Source organism: Periophthalmus magnuspinnatus, chromosome 14, assembly GCF_009829125.3.
Source record: "Periophthalmus magnuspinnatus isolate fPerMag1 chromosome 14, fPerMag1.2.pri, whole genome shotgun sequence".
Classification (NCBI taxonomy): domain Eukaryota; kingdom Metazoa; phylum Chordata; class Actinopteri; order Gobiiformes; family Gobiidae; genus Periophthalmus; species Periophthalmus magnuspinnatus.
Genome location: NC_047139.1, coordinates 5,463,370 through 5,480,868, shown reverse-complemented (window position 1 = coordinate 5,480,868; position 17,499 = coordinate 5,463,370). Strand labels below are relative to the sequence as shown.

At 39.2% G+C, this 17,499-nt stretch overlaps 2 protein-coding genes across 4 annotated transcripts in view; both read right to left on the bottom strand.

The window, feature by feature from the left end:
* Positions 1-4,273: 4,273 nt before the first annotated feature.
* Positions 4,274-5,983, bottom strand: LOC117381594 (kelch-like protein 10). The gene has a single exon (XM_033978579.1). It carries the CDS (start codon positions 5,981-5,983, stop codon positions 4,274-4,276), a length of 1,710 nt encoding a protein of 569 aa, XP_033834470.1.
* Positions 5,984-7,863: 1,880 nt separating this feature from the next.
* Positions 7,864-17,499, bottom strand: part of gabra1 (gamma-aminobutyric acid type A receptor subunit alpha1) — an 82,833-nt gene continuing 73,197 nt past the window's right edge. For all 3 annotated transcript variants that reach the window (XM_033978607.2, XM_033978608.2, XM_055226397.1), the window contains exons 9-10: positions 16,133-16,335; positions 7,864-12,207 (exon numbers count right to left, since the gene is read on the bottom strand). In XM_033978607.2, the coding sequence (XP_033834498.1) occupies positions 11,899-12,207; positions 16,133-16,335 (512 nt within the window). In that variant the 3' untranslated portion in view covers positions 7,864-11,898. The remainder of the gene's footprint in view (positions 12,208-16,132; positions 16,336-17,499) is intronic.

Here is a 17,499-nt window from a genome sequence, read left to right as displayed (position 1 = left end):
TTTATAATAACAGTTTTATCTCATTTGATTCAATATCGCTTCCATTAAATCAGTATTTTAACTCAGTCGCTTTTGCTTTCTCAATTGATTCTTTGGATTTGCCCTTAAAGAAAACTCGGTGAATAGTCTTTTTCTTTTTTTTTTGTTTTTTCGTGTGGGATTTCGTGTTTATCCGAGCCATGTAAAGCAATGCATCAGCTTGAAGCCCAAACAATTGCGCTACACCATTGATCCTTTGCTTGGCTAAGACTGAGTGGGATCTGCCCCCCTGTTTGCCTCTAAAATCAATCCCCCATGAGGAGAGGAGAGCTGTGACAGGCAGACAGAGAGAGGGAAGGAAGGAGGGAGGGAGGGAGGGAGGGACGGAGAGAGAGAAAACGCTTCTCAGCTCCTCTGCCAACCCTCCACAAGCTTTATTACATAACCGTCTCCAGGCTTGGCAGCTCACATGCTTTTAAGGAGGGAGCCGCACGTTCCCCTGCACCTGAAATCTCCAAAACACAAGGGAGGGAGGAAGAGGAGGAGGAGGAGGAGGAGAGGAGGAGGAGGAGGAGGAGAGGGACAAGTCGGAGGTGTGCTAATTGATGTTGAAGACGGCTGATGTGAAAAGTGCACAATGCCTAATCCGCCGTGTCAGTCTGAGCATGTCTGAAGTGCCATAGTTTTGACGGAGATCTCTTGTTTTTTTTTTTTTTGCTTCTGTTTCCATGGAGATGTTATTGCTTCGCCTGGAAAGCTCCACAGCATGCCATTAAACGTGTCTATCTCCAGGCCACAATCGGGTAACGGGCAACTTGCTAATTTACAGGTTAGATCTGTGGAAATGTGGAAATGTGACCCTCCTCACAATAACAATCCATGTTTTTCAAGCAATAAAAAATATATGAGTTTATTTTATTTTTTTATTTATTATGTATTTATTTATCATTTATTATTTATTTTTATTTTTTTATTTTTATGAGTTTATTTTTTTATTTATTATTTATTTATTATTTTTATTTTAATTTTTTTTTATTTTTATGAGTTTAGTTTTTTTATGTTCCAGAAAAAGCAAGAACATCTGTGAACATCTTGAAATAAGCAAGTGATAGAAGCTCCATCAGAAAATCTATTTGTGTACAGTGGTCCCTCGTTTATCGTGGGGGTTAATAACTCGCGATAAACAGTAAAAAGTGAAGTAGAAAACTTCACTTTTTACTGTTATTCTATATGTTTTTGTCTGTAAAACCCCTCACCACACACTTTATACTCTACACACTACATTTTCTCACATTTCTCTCTCGTTTAAACTCTCTCAAAGTTCAAACCTTCGTCGATTTTAAAAAATAAACACAGTATTATAGAACTAAACTTACGTAGAATGACGACTTTTAGAAATACTGTAACAAATTTAATTGTACTGTTCAGTTTACGAGGTTGGACACATAAGAAATGATTAATAGCGACTCGTATTTCACACTGACCCCTCCTCTTCCTCTGACCACGCCTCTTCGTCTGCTGTAATGTCCCGTAATGTTCCTTTTTCCTGCAGCCACTGATCCACAAAGCTAAAGCAGACTCCAGCCGCACGATGTTTACAACCCTTTTTCCTGCTCTCATCGTTATTTCCCTCCTTCTTTACGTGACGAACTGAAGATTCATTTATTCCGTAATGGCGCCCCCTACAGCCGCGGAGCTTCTACCTTCCCTCAAGACGTCCGTGTCCATGTCTTTGCTCAAACAGACCGACAGACTAGGACAGTTACAGCGCGTCTTTATTCGACGACTCACTCATCTCGTGCGCGTTCACTCTTACGTTTGTATCGGTGCGCTCCTCAAATGCGCCGTACTGCAACAATAAGTAGGAACCAATGTTATTATGAAGAAAATAAATAATGTATCCAGCGTAATATGATTAAAAATATTCATTGTTAATAAAATAAGTACAGAAGGCGCAGGACGTCCCTTAGCCAATCAGGACGCAGAACACAACGCGCGTTCATAAACTGTGAAAAAGCACGGAAAATTGCACGCAAAAAATACAATTATGTGACATCTAATAGCCCAGAACAACCAAAACTAGGGATTCAAAACGATTTTTCTGCTTTACAATAGAAAATAGCTTGACGCTGGTACATGCTAATCACGTTTTTTGTGTTTTTTCAGATCGAAGAATGAGATATTTGATAGATAAAAAAAACTACTGAAGCTCACATGATTCTCATTTTTCACAGTTAAATTGAAAAGCTTTTGGATCAAACCAGAAGAGAAGTACAGGCTCCAGTCCTCAGCTACAACTCCAACTAACCTGTAATGGATGTGTTTGTACAGTGGAGGAAAAAAGTCTCCAGGAAGAACACACACACACACACACATACACATACACACACACACACACGCCACTCAAACACACACAGGTCTGTAGAAATAAGACGCACAATGAAATCTAAAATCAAGCAAAAACGATTATAATGAGTCCAATCTTGTCAAAAGGAGATGGTGAGTCCAAACAAAGAGCTTTATCTAGAGACTATTCACACGTCTTCACACACGTGGGTACAAAGACCGGAGGCGAGCCGTGTGAAGTGTCTTGCCCAAGAACACAACAACAGTATGGATTGGTGAAGCTGCACCGCGACCTTTGTGTCAATACGTGAATGTTATATCAGTGAACAGCGGCGGACGAAGTGCTCAATTTTGTTAAGTAAAAGTACAGATGCAGAGGTAAAAAGTAAAAGTAAAAGTTTTAGATGAAAAAATCTACTCAAGTAAAAGTATTTAAATGTACTTTAAGAGTAAAAAGTGAAAGTATTTGTTTCTTAAAGTGTTAAACGTGCTCATATCAGTCATATTCTTCGTCTTTTTTCTTACGATTTTTGTGTGTTTATTTGTGTTTCGCTCAAAGCCGAAGCTTGAACTAAAACGTCAGGATGTTTCCACGAACATGGTAAAAAATAACTCCTCAAATCCTATGAAAAGTACTTTTTACTTTTCAGTCCGAGTTCACAAATGTAGTGGAGTAGAAAGTACAGACACTGCTCTCAAATGTAGTGAAGTAAAAGTAAAAAATATCCACTGTAAAATCTTAAGTAAAGTACAGATACTTAAAAACTCAAATTAAATACAAAACTTTACTACTTGTACTTTGTTACTTTCCACGACTGCCTATGGATCTGCTACCATCAGTTGTACCAGATTGTCGAAGCAAAATGTAGATAGTGTCTTGCCCAAGGACACACCAGCAGTGAAAAAAATACACTTATCTACGTCTAAGGTCCTGGTTATGTCAGGTTGATTCTCTGATCTGGAGCATTACCAGGACATTTTTCAGATATTACTGCCTCTTCTCGGCTCAACTTTTCCCACTATAATCTACATCAGAACATTGTTTAATAGTTCGAGTTCACATGACGCAGGTTTACAGTTTATATCTGGAAACAAAATGGTAAATAGTCACATTTTCATAAAGCTTTTCCCCAACTTTATAACCTCAGATGTCTGTCTTTAGTCGTCCAGATAAGTGCCATATCAAAAGACTGAATTGTGTCGACTTGACAAAGATGAGACGCCAAAACTTTTCAGGCTTGTTTTGATTTTTCTTTTCTTTTTCTTGTCACTATCTTTGGAAAACGGTGCAACTCTTCACCCCGATGATGTGATAGAAGCCGTAAGATTAATATGTCAAGTTTGTAGAGCCATTCCCGAACAAATAATCGTAAAGTTCAACATTTGTAGACTTTCTAAAATTACAATACCGTCCAATCTACGACGAGATTGCACTTGACCAGAGAGGCGATGTTTCTTAGTTAAACTTTCATTTTCTCTATTTTGCCTGATTTGTTTTTTTCAAAGGAATCATCTCACCATTTCCCAGTAGAGTGGTAATTCTATCACTCAATTTCTCAAGCTTTCTATTAAAATAAAGAACATGTTTTAAATGAATAGCTGTCTCTGTAACTACATACTGGTTGAATTAGTTTAGCGAGGACACAAACAGATTTCAATTTGCCTGTAATGCAAAAATGATGAACGGATACGCAAGAAGCAGTGGTGTGTGGTCAGGGCAATCACGGCGAGCAGTGCTTGCCCAATAAAATCTAAAATCACCTCGTGTCAAAAGTATAATTAAATAGTTTCAAAATATATCTGTTGCTTGCCATTTATATCAATACTACAGTTTACAGAGAACAAAATGTAAAATTATGAAAGTTTAATACTAAATACCCGAGACAACGACAAAACTGAACACTTTTTTTTGCAGTTAATGGATGCTTTTATTTAAAGGAGTGAGGGACTACTCCACGGTGGGATCGTCATCAGGAAGAGCGGGGCGGGGTGCGGCGTAGTCGGCCATGTTGGGAAGGTCGTACGCCACGGAGCAGCTCAGGGCAGAACGAGAGATCTCCATGTTCTGCACCTCCGACCACACTCCGGTTTTCACATCAAAACATTCCACACGGTTAATGGTGGTGGAGCCGTTGAACCCGCCCACAACGTACAGCCGCTCGTCAACAACCCCAATGCTGAAGTTGCTGCGCCCGTACAGCAGGTCAGGTAGGGGGCGCCATGTATTGGTCCTGGGGTTATAAGCCTCCATGGTGTTCAAACGGGCCATCCCAGAAAAGCCACCGACAGCGTAGATTTCGTTGGCGTAGGCGATGACACTGACCCCACTGCGTCTGTTGGTCATGTTTGAGATCATGGTCCACTGATCGGTGAGCGGGTTGTAGCACTCAGCTGTGTCCAGAACCTGCTCGCCATTAAAGCCTCCACAGATGTAGATCTTCCCGTCGTACGCTGTGCTGTTGGCGTCGCTCCTCTGTTCGTTCATAGGAGAAATCATCGTCCACTGGTTGGTCTCTGGAGAGTATCGTTCGACCGTCTCCAGCCTCACGTCTCCATTGTGCCCACCCATGGCGTAGATCAAACCATCCAGCAAAGCCACGCTGACATAGCACCTCGGTGAATGCATGGGCGCTACTTCTTGCCACGTGTGATTGGCCAGGTCGTACTTGTGGGTAGTGTTGAACCGTACAACGCCGTCGAACCCTCCAATCAAGTACACACATCCGTTAAGGAACACTGTACCGTGATAGGCCCGTGGTGTCCTGTCATTATTAGCCACGGCCACCCACCTGTTGGCATGGTTGTCATATACTTCGATGTTGTTGACTGGATTTGCTCCGCTCCAACCGCCAATGGATAGAAGGAGCGCTTGGGGCAGCCTGGGACGGGCTAGACGGGAGGACAGGGAGACATTGGATTCCCTAACTCGGGCATCCAACATCACACTTATGATCCTGATCACCACGACCATACATTCACGATTGTTCTGGAGCAGGTTATTTCCCTGAACCTGCTGAAAAAAGTAGTCGAGGGGGACCAGAGCCAGACGGACTTTTGTCAGAAGATTGGCCAAGTGTGTAATCCTTTCCTGAGGAGCGTGTGAGACCCATCTGAGGACCGCCTCAAACACGGTGCTCTCCTCCTTCACGTTCAACTGATCTTCGTCAATGATGGAACAGAGGTCTTCCCTGGAGAGATGGAGGAACTCTTCAGAGCTGGACACCACATCTTCAAAGTGCTTCAAGATGTATGAGAACACTTGTTTCTTCAGCTCGGGGTAGTGGTACTGGTTTGTGAGGCCCCAGACAGCGATGCAGTTACTGGGGGACAGTTGCTCTTTCATGACCTGACAGCAGGCTTGGGTAATCCCGCTAACACCTAAGAAGTCAGCAGCGATAAAGAGCGCCTGGATGTTTTCCGGGGTGATATGGACCACCTGAGTGTAGCAGTAGTCCAGGATGATCTCCATAATATCAGCTGACACATCAGAGATGTCAAAATCCTGGCGGTCAGGGCTGGACCAGTTGGTGAACAGAGCTTTGAAGTACGTGCTGCAGCTACACAGGACCAGCTTGTGTGCCGGGAATTGTACGCCGGCCACGTTGAGCAAAGCATCAAACAACATCTGCTCCTTTCTCAGCTCTTCGAATGTGGCCATTGGAGCGCTCGTGGCTGTTTTTTGTATATGAAAATGGATTTATTTGCTTTGAGGGTAAAACACGTCTGTCTCGGTGGACAGTCTGAGTGAGAATGAGCCGCTGTGTGAAGTGTAAATTCCACTACAGTTTTTGTAGTTCCACTACAGTTCTTTGTGACATCACGCGTTTCCATGGAGATGTGTGACACGTGCGTTCTGTGACGTCGTCATGGAACTGGTCTTCACGAAATCAAAAATAAACAAAATGAGAATAAGGTTTTACCAGCTGAATTTTGAATATGATATTTTTATACAAAGGTCAGAGCCGCTCGTGTTTAGTTTTTCAATTTTTTTGGAATTTGTAATGGGAGTTCTTCATGTAGCGCACACTGGTTTCTCATGTCTTTTTGTAGTTAATGATTGTGTTTTTGCATTTCCAGGTTTGCACGATCTGTTAATAAACTCAGCCAGTAGTTGCATTTCCATCACTTTGTTTTTATTGCACATTTTGAAAGATTTGCATAAGTAATTGGAGGTCAAAACACACAAATATCATGTTTAGAACCTTTCACTGGCCTAAAGGTTTATGCACTTAACAGTTAAAGAGCATTTTGGAAGGTGGAAACTCATTTTGTTTTGTCTTTCCAATTTAGAAGTATAGTCTTTTTAGCAAATGTGAGAGCTTTTAGTAGGAAGTTGTGAGTGTGTTTTGGGACCAGTGCCCACGTTTGACCATAAATATGCTAATTTGCCATTAGTTTATCTAAAAAGTGGTGTTAATAAATTGCTGTTGGTTAAATATAGATGTCCACCCTAAGTCTGCTTGCCCACCCAATAAGATCACCGCACGCTCCTGCCAAGAAGCACTGCTTTTGTCAAACTTTGAATTATTTTTCAAAGCGGCTTTTGAAGTGTAACAACCAGGATTAAAGGCCCTGTATTTGAACAATAATTATCTTGCCCCAGTGCAGATATTGCATAAACAGCTCTTGATGTCAAAATAAGCCTGCATCATTCTGTCTGCATCTAATAAATACTTTCTTTCTTTCTTTATCTTATCTTACAAAAGAAAAGATGATTTGTACCAGATTTAGCTCCTGCTTGCTGCTTAAATTATTGTCTGGTGATCAGGAAGTACATGTTAGCATGCATGTTGTTGCTAGGTTTACCGTCATGGCAAAACCGCACTCTGGTCTGTGAGTGTTGTGTGTTTGTGGTGCAAGCTTTTTCTGATACAGATTTCTATAGTATAACTTATAAGTATCTGCCAGATATCAACATTCAAAATAACATTAACATTTAAAATAAATAAATAAAATAAAAATAATCATATAATAAATATATAAAATAAAATAATAATATAATAAATAAATAAATTTAAATAAATAAAATAAAAACAATCATATAGTAAATATATAAAATAAAATAATAATATAGTAAATAAATAAAATAAAAATAATCATATAATAAATAAATTCAAATAAATAAAATAAAAATAATCATATAATAAATATATAAAATAAAATAATAATATAATAAATAAATAAATTTAAATAAATAAAATAAAAAACAATCATATAGTAAATATATGAAATAAAATAATAATATAATAAATAAATAAAATAATAATAATAATATAATAAATAAATTCAAATAAATAAAATAAAATAAAAATAATAATATAATAAATAAATTCAAATAAATAAAATAAAATAAAAATAATCATATAATAAATAAATTCAAATAAATAAAATAAAAATAATCATATAATAAATAAATTCAAATAAATAAAATAAAAATTATCATATAATAAATAAAAAAGTTCAAATAAATAAAATAAAATAATAATCATACAAAACTTATCCTAATGTGTAATGTAGCTGTCATTTATACCTCAAGTAACTGCAGAACAGCTCTGTATAAATAAAAAAATCAAACATCAGTACGATCGGTAAATATTATTATTACATCAGTGCATATGTCCCACTAATGTCAGAGCGGTGGATCTCTAGTAAAACGTGCTCATAAACTCATTGTGCTGAATAATTAGGATGCTCTGAATGTATATGGTAAGTGAGGAGTAATTTTGGACTACTGCAAAACATGAAAAATGAACTAAGAAACAGTAAACAACCAATTTTAATAAAAAAGCAAACACGTTTTTTTTCTTTATTTTGTTTTTATTTAAAGACTAATGCAGAGAGTTTCTACAGGGCCATATCATAACCAAAAGAACCAAAGAAAACATTTACAGAAGGTTTGTCATTTCAAACCAAACCCATGTCCACATTCGCGTGACTGCGCTGTATGTCGATTAGTGAATGCAGTGAGTTCAACCATGTCCATAAATATCCATTATACATGGACACACTTTCCAATTTCTCAATTTTGTGCTTTAGAAAATTACGTACTTAGAATTTTTTTTTTACATTTCAGTGAAAATCAGAACATATTTTGGTTGATAAAAATACAAGAAAACTCCGGTAGGTATCTAGGAATAAAACGGAAAAGACTGTAGTTTTTGTAAAGCGACTGTTCTTGAGGATGAACCTGTAATTCCAACAAGACAAAGTAAAAGCGAATGGTCGGTGAAGATGGAGGTATTTACATGTGTGATGGCAGCGGGGGGAGGCTGGAAGCTCATGATTGCACTATGCCTCGAATTTCACATTCTCTTCTGGATCATTGTGTGTACACAGTAAATAAATAACAGGTGAGACACTACAAGACGAGAGAAATCGGTTTTTAGATTTGAAAATGTCAAAAAAACCCCTGTAAATTCCAAAAAAATATAAATATCAATGCAATTTTTTGTGTTTTATCCCAACATTTTAAATAAATTAACACATAAATAATCAAATAAATACGTAAGCGAATAAATAAACAAATAAATATCACCTGTAGTGTCTCACCTTCGACTCGTTTTGGACAAAGCAAGACCCTCGTTCCAAAGTCAAACTCATTCCCTTCAATATGTTAAACATGATCGACGTCTGGGGCAAATAAAAACAACCCATCAATTTTGCAAAACCAACATTTGCACACGTCTCTGCTTTTTCCGCGATCACAAATAAATCCAACGTTTATCTTTGCGCTCGTCTTTCTTTCCTTTCCCTCTGTCGTGTTGTTTTTTGTGTTTGATCACTCGTTTTATTGCGTGTCAAAAAGTGCGATCGACACCGAAAGCCGTTTCCTCTTCCGTCGTTCTTTCGCAGAATTTCACCCTGTTTAGCCGTCACTTAAACCAATACAGAAATGAAACAACCAAACACACCGATGAGAGCTCGTGTCGGCGCGGCGGAAATGGAAGCTAGCTTTTTTTTTTATATATATATATTTTAATCATCTGCAACTCAATGTTTTATGGGTTGAAAGTCGGTGGTGGAGTCGGTGAAGCTGACCTTGCATAGCACAAAGCTGACTAATGCAAATGTTATCGTCTAAATGTGCAAAATGCATAACAATAGTCTGATAATAATAACTATATAAAGAATATTCATCATCGTCTTCGCTAACGTCTTCAATAATAGAATCATACTGTATGCATTAGGTAATTTACATATGTATAGATATATATTTTCTCCATGATAATAAACATATACATACAATAGTTTCACATCTCTATACAAGTCTTCGTTCCTGACCCTCGCCGTTTCATGACCCTCGTTTTTTTTAGTTTTTTTTTTCTTTTTGTAGTTTTAAGTGGCTGCTCACAAAGGACTGGTGCCATTTCGTGTCAAAGGGGAGCGAGTTTTTCCGTAAAGATGATTCAAATGATAACAGCAGCCCCCCCGGCGGCGATGTCGTGACCCGTTCACCGCCGGCACGCGAACGCACACGCACCGACCGACGTCTATGGGCACCGGCCGCGTCTTTTGATCAAGTTTAGCGTTCTGTGAAATATGTTTTGTACACAATTCATAATGCAACGTTGCGCTACGATTGCACATAGTTACAGTGATTCAAATTCAAAATGGACACACAAAGAAATAGAGAAATAGCAAATACTGAGTAAAATCCCTCTTTTTTTTCCACGTTAATGTTTTTTTAAACCGTAAAATGACGCCACAAATTAAGAGGGGTCAATGTAAAGCTACAATATTTACCATCCCACACTGTCAGGTCCTAAGATAAGCCCTTGCTAATTAATATTGCTACATTAACATAATCTATAATGGTCTGTGAAACACCCAACCCCCCAAAAAACGAGTGCTCTCCCAAGCTGGAAAGAATATAGCGCAAGCAATGTTTTCCAAGACAAAAATCGAACTCAGAAAAAAACAAAAACAAACAGCATTCGCATTCGTTTCACATTTGTGAGTTTCTGTTGGTTTTTCTCGGAAGAGGGATTGACATCATGCTACAAAAATATATATTCTTCTTCATCGCTATCGTAGATCTACAAGTCTCTGCCTGTGCGAAACCTAGCAACGGCTGTAAAGACTACCCTGCCATTTTAACCGTACTCCTCCTCCGTCATCGTCGTCGTTTAAGCGTGTTTGGATTTCCCCGATCTGCTCGCATCTCCTGGTCCTGCTGTTTCGAATAAAATGTCGCACAGAATCGGCAACAGCTAAGTCCAAATGGGCATGTGATATTGAAGGCAGTGTAGCTGGTACTTTCTGAGTTGTATGTCTTGATAATTTTAAGGTAAAGTAGTAACAGGAAATGATGGAATAATAAACGGGACAACGGAAAAAAAAACAAAAAAACGAAACGAAAACGTAAAATCACCGTCCATCAACGAAAACGTTACAGGTTAAGCATTGAAAACGGATAAGGCACTTCGAACCGTTACGTGCCCAATCCTTTTTCAAGCCGTTTGTACAAGAAGTGGTGTTTTTTTGGCGAAGTTAGGCGACACCATTTACAAATTCGGTTGTACAAGCCAAAAAAAACGAAACGAAATGTGAGTTTTTTTTTATATAAAATGCACTCCAGAATTCAAGACTGTATATATATATTTTACATTCTTACAGTTGCTAGCCAAACCCAGTGTTAGATCAGTGTTGCTGTCGTGTGTACACAAAACACAGGTAAAGATGTTTTTGAGTAATATCTTTTCTTTTTTTACTTGAAAGCAGCTTCGATGGATGCTAACTCGGAGAGAAACAGTCACTTAAGCGTGATTTTAGACCAGTAATACTATAGTTGTATTTTTTTTTTTTTGTTCATAGAAAGTTCTGTAAATATATAAACAAAAATAAATGAAAACTTTCCTCTTCGATTACCTCTCAGTAAGTTACACTTTGCAAAGCTTCAACATAGTATTGACATCTCTATAATGTTTTTAAGAATATTTACAATGCCGCAAAGGTAACGTAGATCCCATGGTGACCACAGAAGATATGGGATGGTTTGGTAGTTCTTTTTAAATAAATTGGCATGTCCGTTGAGATATGTTTATTGCTATTGCAGAAACCCTAAGATGGAATAACAGAATCTCGTAAAAGAGAAAAAATGGAAGATACAGCGACAAAAACTGAGCGTACGTAGCGTTTCATGTTAAATAAATCCCGCCATCACTCAAGTGTTTTACAATTGAATAAATAATTTCAAAACAAATAATAAAAACAATGCCCTGTCCATGCCTATACACAAGTTCCTTTTTACCATGTCAATTGAATAATAAATAAATGAAGTAGAAGAAGCCCTGTAATGACGCGGGCTATGTGCAGTTAGCATTCTCTTGGCTAAGTATTTATAATAGTATTTTCAGAAGAAGAAGCGTTGGCCAGTCCCCTAAACAACACCCATTTTCAAAAGCACGTATTTTTTCTTCAAAATCTTCAAATTTTTAGATCAACAGAAAACGGCAAATATGGAAAGTCCAAACCAGCATGGACGCCATTTAATATTTTTGTTTCTTTGAAGAATTGTATAGAAAATGAGCGGATTTTCAAAACAACAAAACGAAATGGGGGTTAGTGGATTATTTACACCTGCAGTTTAGGCTTCTTATTCAAGTAGGTCGCCCAGTAGACCAAGTTAAAAGTTCCAAAGAGCAGCGGGAAGGCTATTCTGGCGATCCTGTCGATCTTGCTCACACTGTTAAAGGTTTTCTTGGCCTCGGGTGGTTTGGGCTTCGGCTCCTCCTTGGGTTCAGTGGGAGGGGGAGGGGCGCTTTTGGCAATGGTGGCCAATCCAGGGTCCCTTGCAATGTTTGGGGCGAAGGTGGTAGCAGTCGCGGCGGGGTAGGCTGTGGTGTTGTTCTTCTTCAGCATCGACTCCTTCTTCTTCTTTTGCTTGAGACAAAATGGTGGATGTAAAGCGTGGGGAAAGGGAAGAGAGAAGAAACAAAGAGAAAAGTTCAGTTTAGTTTTGTATTACAGGTTTTATATTTCTCCGTTTTCTACCATTTTCTGCAACAGCTCCTACGGTAGTTCAGATATTTCGTTGTGCATTTATGTCAGACAAATGTAGGTAACAGATGATGCATTACCTTTACATGTTTCAACGGTATCGTCTTTGTCTCATGTCGACTGCGTCCTATGTGCGAGAGAGTAGGACAGCTCCCTTGTCTCGATTCAAAGCCTGTGCGCCTCGTTTCCTGGGAACTTTGAATCGAGACGAGGGAACTGTCCTACTCTGCCGCACACGGGACGTACTTCTGCAACGACCACTGGTGAAGATGGAAGTAACGGAGAAACATGAGGCAATACATCATCTCGTACCTACATTTGTCTGACGTAGATGGAAGAAAAAAATATGAATTTAATAAGACACTTGTTCCTCCTTCACCTTTCGTGGTCTCACTGTTTCACGGATTTTTTTGGTGCAATTTCACATGTTTTTTTTTTTACATCGTATGAGCGTGCATTGTGTTCTGCGTCCTGATTGGCTGTTGGACTGTAGACCATTGTCCATCAGTCTCCTCCGTGCCGTGTCTCCTATACAGTACAGAATGTGTTCAGACAAATTTACATAAACGTTGGATCGCAGTGTGACTCTGAAGTGCTGTACATTTGCAATTTGTTTTCTCCCCGACAAAACCCACGATGTCGATGAAACGTTCCGCACCGACAAAGACGCCTACGAAGGTTTGAACTTTGTGTTTAAACGAGAGAGAAATGTGAGAAAATGTTAACGCCTGTGTGAGAAAAGTGTATAAAGTGTGTGGTGAGGAGTATTACAGACAAAAACATAGAGAATAATTGTAAAAAAATAAAAGCTGATACTTGATCTAAAATGTTTTTTTAAAGCCATAGCTGCCCTGGGGTCCCTCGACTACTGCTGATCACTTATGCACCACATTCATAAGTTGTAAAATGAAGAGTCTTGCCCAAGGATACAACAGAAACATTCACTGAGATTCACTGGGATTGAACCACAGACCTTTGGGTTATTATTACATTCTTGTCATTGCTACTTGTACTCCAGAACTACAACTAAAAATGCAAGGATCCAGATACTACACTTACTTTGGGTAGATTTTTTCATCCCAAGAAAAAGTTAAATTCATTTTCAAATATCAACATATCATTTGAACATTCAGGATAAAATCTCATAACCAGCTACATTTTCCACAGATGTGAATAAGCTGCAGTGCTGGTGGAGATACAACGAGATCAAATTGTCACAAGAAAAAATGATCTTGCGAGACTTGTCCTCTGTCTTTTCATTTGGCACAGGCATGAAAGGTTTACCTCTCACTCGGGCTTTGGAAAGTTGCATATCTTTGAGCAGCTGAAGCTAAAATACTCCTCCACACAGAGACTCCAGCTCACATATTTGGACAGAGCGCACTCTAAACTCTGTCCCAGTTTTTATTTCGTGGTAATAGGACCAGAAGTTAGAAGAGCTAAAGTTGGTAAAGCTGGTAAAAAAATGATAGCGAATTACTATAATCAAATACACGAGCTTTTAAACGTGCAATGTTTTCCTCAAACATTGAAAAAGAGCCACAAAGAGAAATTCAGACCTTCTTCTTCCAGGACTTAGTTTAAAATAAGAGGGTTTGTGTCGTTCTCAGCGGTGGGGGAGAGGGGGAAGGTGCTGAAGCGAGTACAGACGAGCCCATCCAGGTTTAGTTTAATCGTGTAAATATCCAAAATTAAGTGCAATAGACAAAGAATATTTAGTATATTGTAATAATTACTAGTGACGCATGTGGAGATTTGCAATGCAGAAATAAATGTTTAAAGCATCGAGGTATTTAGATGCAAAAAATGAGTTAATTTAGACATCTTTAGAACTCTATCAACACATAAAACACGTTCATAACACAATATACGCAAAAATAACCAAATAAAACTCGTGCGACTGAAATTCTGTTTTGATCCGACTATTGTAAATTATTTCCCATGACCCTTTCTCATGTCTCGCCTCTGAAAATCCTGTCTCGTCCCACCCCCCCCTAAGCGTTGGCAGGTGAGGACTCCCTCCGTCCCGTCTAAACAGAACGGTCCCATTCCACGGAACACCTTCATATTTCAGCGTAGCGCGCTAGCAAACTCTGAGCGGAGAGAATTAGAGTGAAAAACACAGGAGGACACTAAACTATTAATGTTCCCGTCATGTTACACGAATTTCATTTCCGTTGGGATTAGCTGACAACAACTTAACATCTCCTGTCTGGTCCAGTTCCCGCAACAGCTACTTGTAACCACAGGCAATACTCTCTCTTTGGGATCGCACGTTTCAATCTTGCTTTTGTCGTGTAATAAATATGATTCACACAGACAGAGTAATAAATGGCCACCAGTCGAATACGCAGCCGCACTTTCTGCAAAACTATTACTTCATGTATTCTATCCTTCCAATCAGAATTAGCAAACACGGCGTCGTCGTTTAGTTTAGTTTAGTTTAGTTTGTCTGTTTCAGCAAATCATACGGGCCACGCTGAAGCTCTAAGGACCTAGTTGTTTTATCACAATCTGTCAGAATTACACAATTACTGTATATTTATTTACGGACATATTTGGACTTTTTAGCACTTCAGCTAGCCCCTCTGTGGTTAGCTCCTCCCTCCAGATAGATATAAGGCAGTGTCCACCAGGAATCAAACCAGAAACGAGCGAAACGTCTTCACTCCTACAACGATTTGTCCAGTTGACAGATTTAAACTTCGTCTTTTGCTACGGATCAGACCTGGACGACTCAGGGATTGCACAGACATCAACTACTGGCCTTAAATCTCCAGAAGAGGCTGATATTCGGTTGCCTGAAGAATGTCCAAGAAACTTTATTTGAACTCTTTAATGCAAAGACGGGTACTGCACGAAATGTGACGACGCAACTTTCGTATCCAGTTTGTAGTAACGCAGGTTTGTGGATGAATTATTATATTTAGTTTGTCGAATATAATCAAAAATCTAAATTCTATCAACAGGACAAAACGTTTTTTTTGTGAGTGAAGATGTTTCGCTGCTCGTCCAAGTTTCTTCTTCAGTTCTGGTCAGATTCCTGCTGGACACTGCCTTATATCTGTCTGAAGGGAGGAGCTAAACACACTGAAAACTAACACACCTATTTGTTTGTTGGCTTGGTTTAATGAGCTACACTAAGTTTGAACTGTGCCTGGGTCATATTTCGCGTAGTGGTTCCTGACCCTAAAGCACATGTGTCAAACTCAAGGCCCGCGGGTCAAATGTGGCCCTCCACATCATTTTATGTGGTCCTCGACAGAATAAATTAAAAGCTATTATGGTCTTTACATGTCATTTTATCAAGAGATACGCAGTTACACAGCCGTATTTTTACATCGATGCAAATGAATATGCAATAAATACAGAAAGTTAATTAAAAAGTTAAAAAAGTGGTTACATTTATTTTACATTTGGCTCTTTGAGAGAAGCCGTTTTGCTGATGTGGCCCTGGGTGGAAATGTGTTTGACACCCCTGCACTAATGGATGCTTTCACACCTATTAGCATACTGGCTATCGCTATTGCTTTCCTTATTTTGCTTTCGGTCTGAGGATGTAGTTAAAAATAGGCAATAAAAGATACTTCAACCGCTCATTCCTGTTCAAAGATGGATTGTCTTTCTTTACATGAGCAGCAAACGTTTGTCCAGTTGATGGAATTGAAGTTTTCTTTTACTATCGTCCATCTGTTCCAAACAATCGCACCAACACTGTCCATGAAAGAGGAAAACGTCCATATCCACCTTTATTTAATTATAATTTGAAATCTGTGGTTAGCGCACGATTGCTGTACTGTTCTTTTACCTTCTCTGGCACCACACTCTTCCCGTCCCACGCGTAGCCCCTCTTGGTGAAGTAGTTGACTGTGGCGAACTCGATGAGGGCCGAAAACACGAAGGCGTAGCAAACGGCGATGAACCAGTCCATAGCTGTAGCGTAGGCCACTTTAGGGAGGGAGTTCCTGGCGCTTATACTCAGGGTGGTCATGGTCAGCACTGTAGTTACTCCTGCAGGGGAAAGACAAAGACCGGTGGTTAGCCAAAGTGAGACATTAGCCACAATTAAGGGTGTTAAGTTAAGTGGTGCACGCTGATGAATGCGTCCCATCTCCCCAAAAAACATTAGTTGGACATTTGTGGCAAGGCTGAATGGTGTAATTGCAATTTGAGACTACGAATAGATTTGACATTTATGTTTTAATAATAGAAATCTGTTCAAAGTTCACATTTTAAAAGCGTCTAGGAGGATTAACAAAACGAGCGAAATAGGCCTGTGAGCTGTTAAACTAATGGAAGAATCAAATGTGTTTCCGAACGTGGTTTTACAGATCTAAACTACAGATTTGGCTGTTTTTATGCAGAATAGGGCAGAATATTTTGCTGTTTGTAGAAGAAATTTAACCTTCTAAATGGCAGATGGTGTGATTTCCTAGTTGTTTCTATTCAAATTTTATTATGATCAATGTTGCAGCCCTAGTTTATTTTTGCACGTGTATAAATTTGTTCAAATTCACCACAGGATTTCGTGATTTTCCGATTGCCGTAGCTTATTATCCAAAGTTTTCTGATGAAATACACTTGCACGACTGCCTGTGGAAAATTTTGAAATATTTAGTGTCTTATTTGTCAGACTTCTGCTTGAGGCGGTGGCACAGTGGGTTGAGCGTTGCCCACCGACTGCTGGCTGATTTTAGTTTGCATTTAAATTGAAAAATATACTGCACCGACAGGCTCGCGGTGAAGGAGACTGTGATCCAAAGTGATGATGCAGGGCCGAATACTAAGGAGAACATTAACATTTATCCTGCCTCACACCTGATTCTGACTCTTGTGCTTTTAATAAACCAGCGGGGAGGGTTTCTTTCTCGCAGCTGAGAACGCAAGTGTTGAGTAATGACAGTCCAAATAGTCTTGTGTCTAAAGCTGAACTCACTCAAAAACGCATTATATACAAAATGGCTATGGCACACCTTGTTAGGCACATGATGAAGCTACTGCTAAAGTGTGACACATAACAGGCTCGACTCCACGGAGGAGCGCTAGCTGGTGGAACTAGGTCAGAATATATTTAACGATGCAGACCGGGGACACTGCAGATGTCTCTACAGCAAATAACTACGGCTAAAGCAACAGCTAACAAGCCAGCGCCACTCACAAAAACAGGGACGGCTC

Coding starts and splice junctions, on each gene's coding strand:
- LOC117381594 (XM_033978579.1), bottom strand. CDS start 5,983: ATGGCCACATTCGAAGAGCTGAGAAAGGAGCAGATGTTGTTTGATGCT.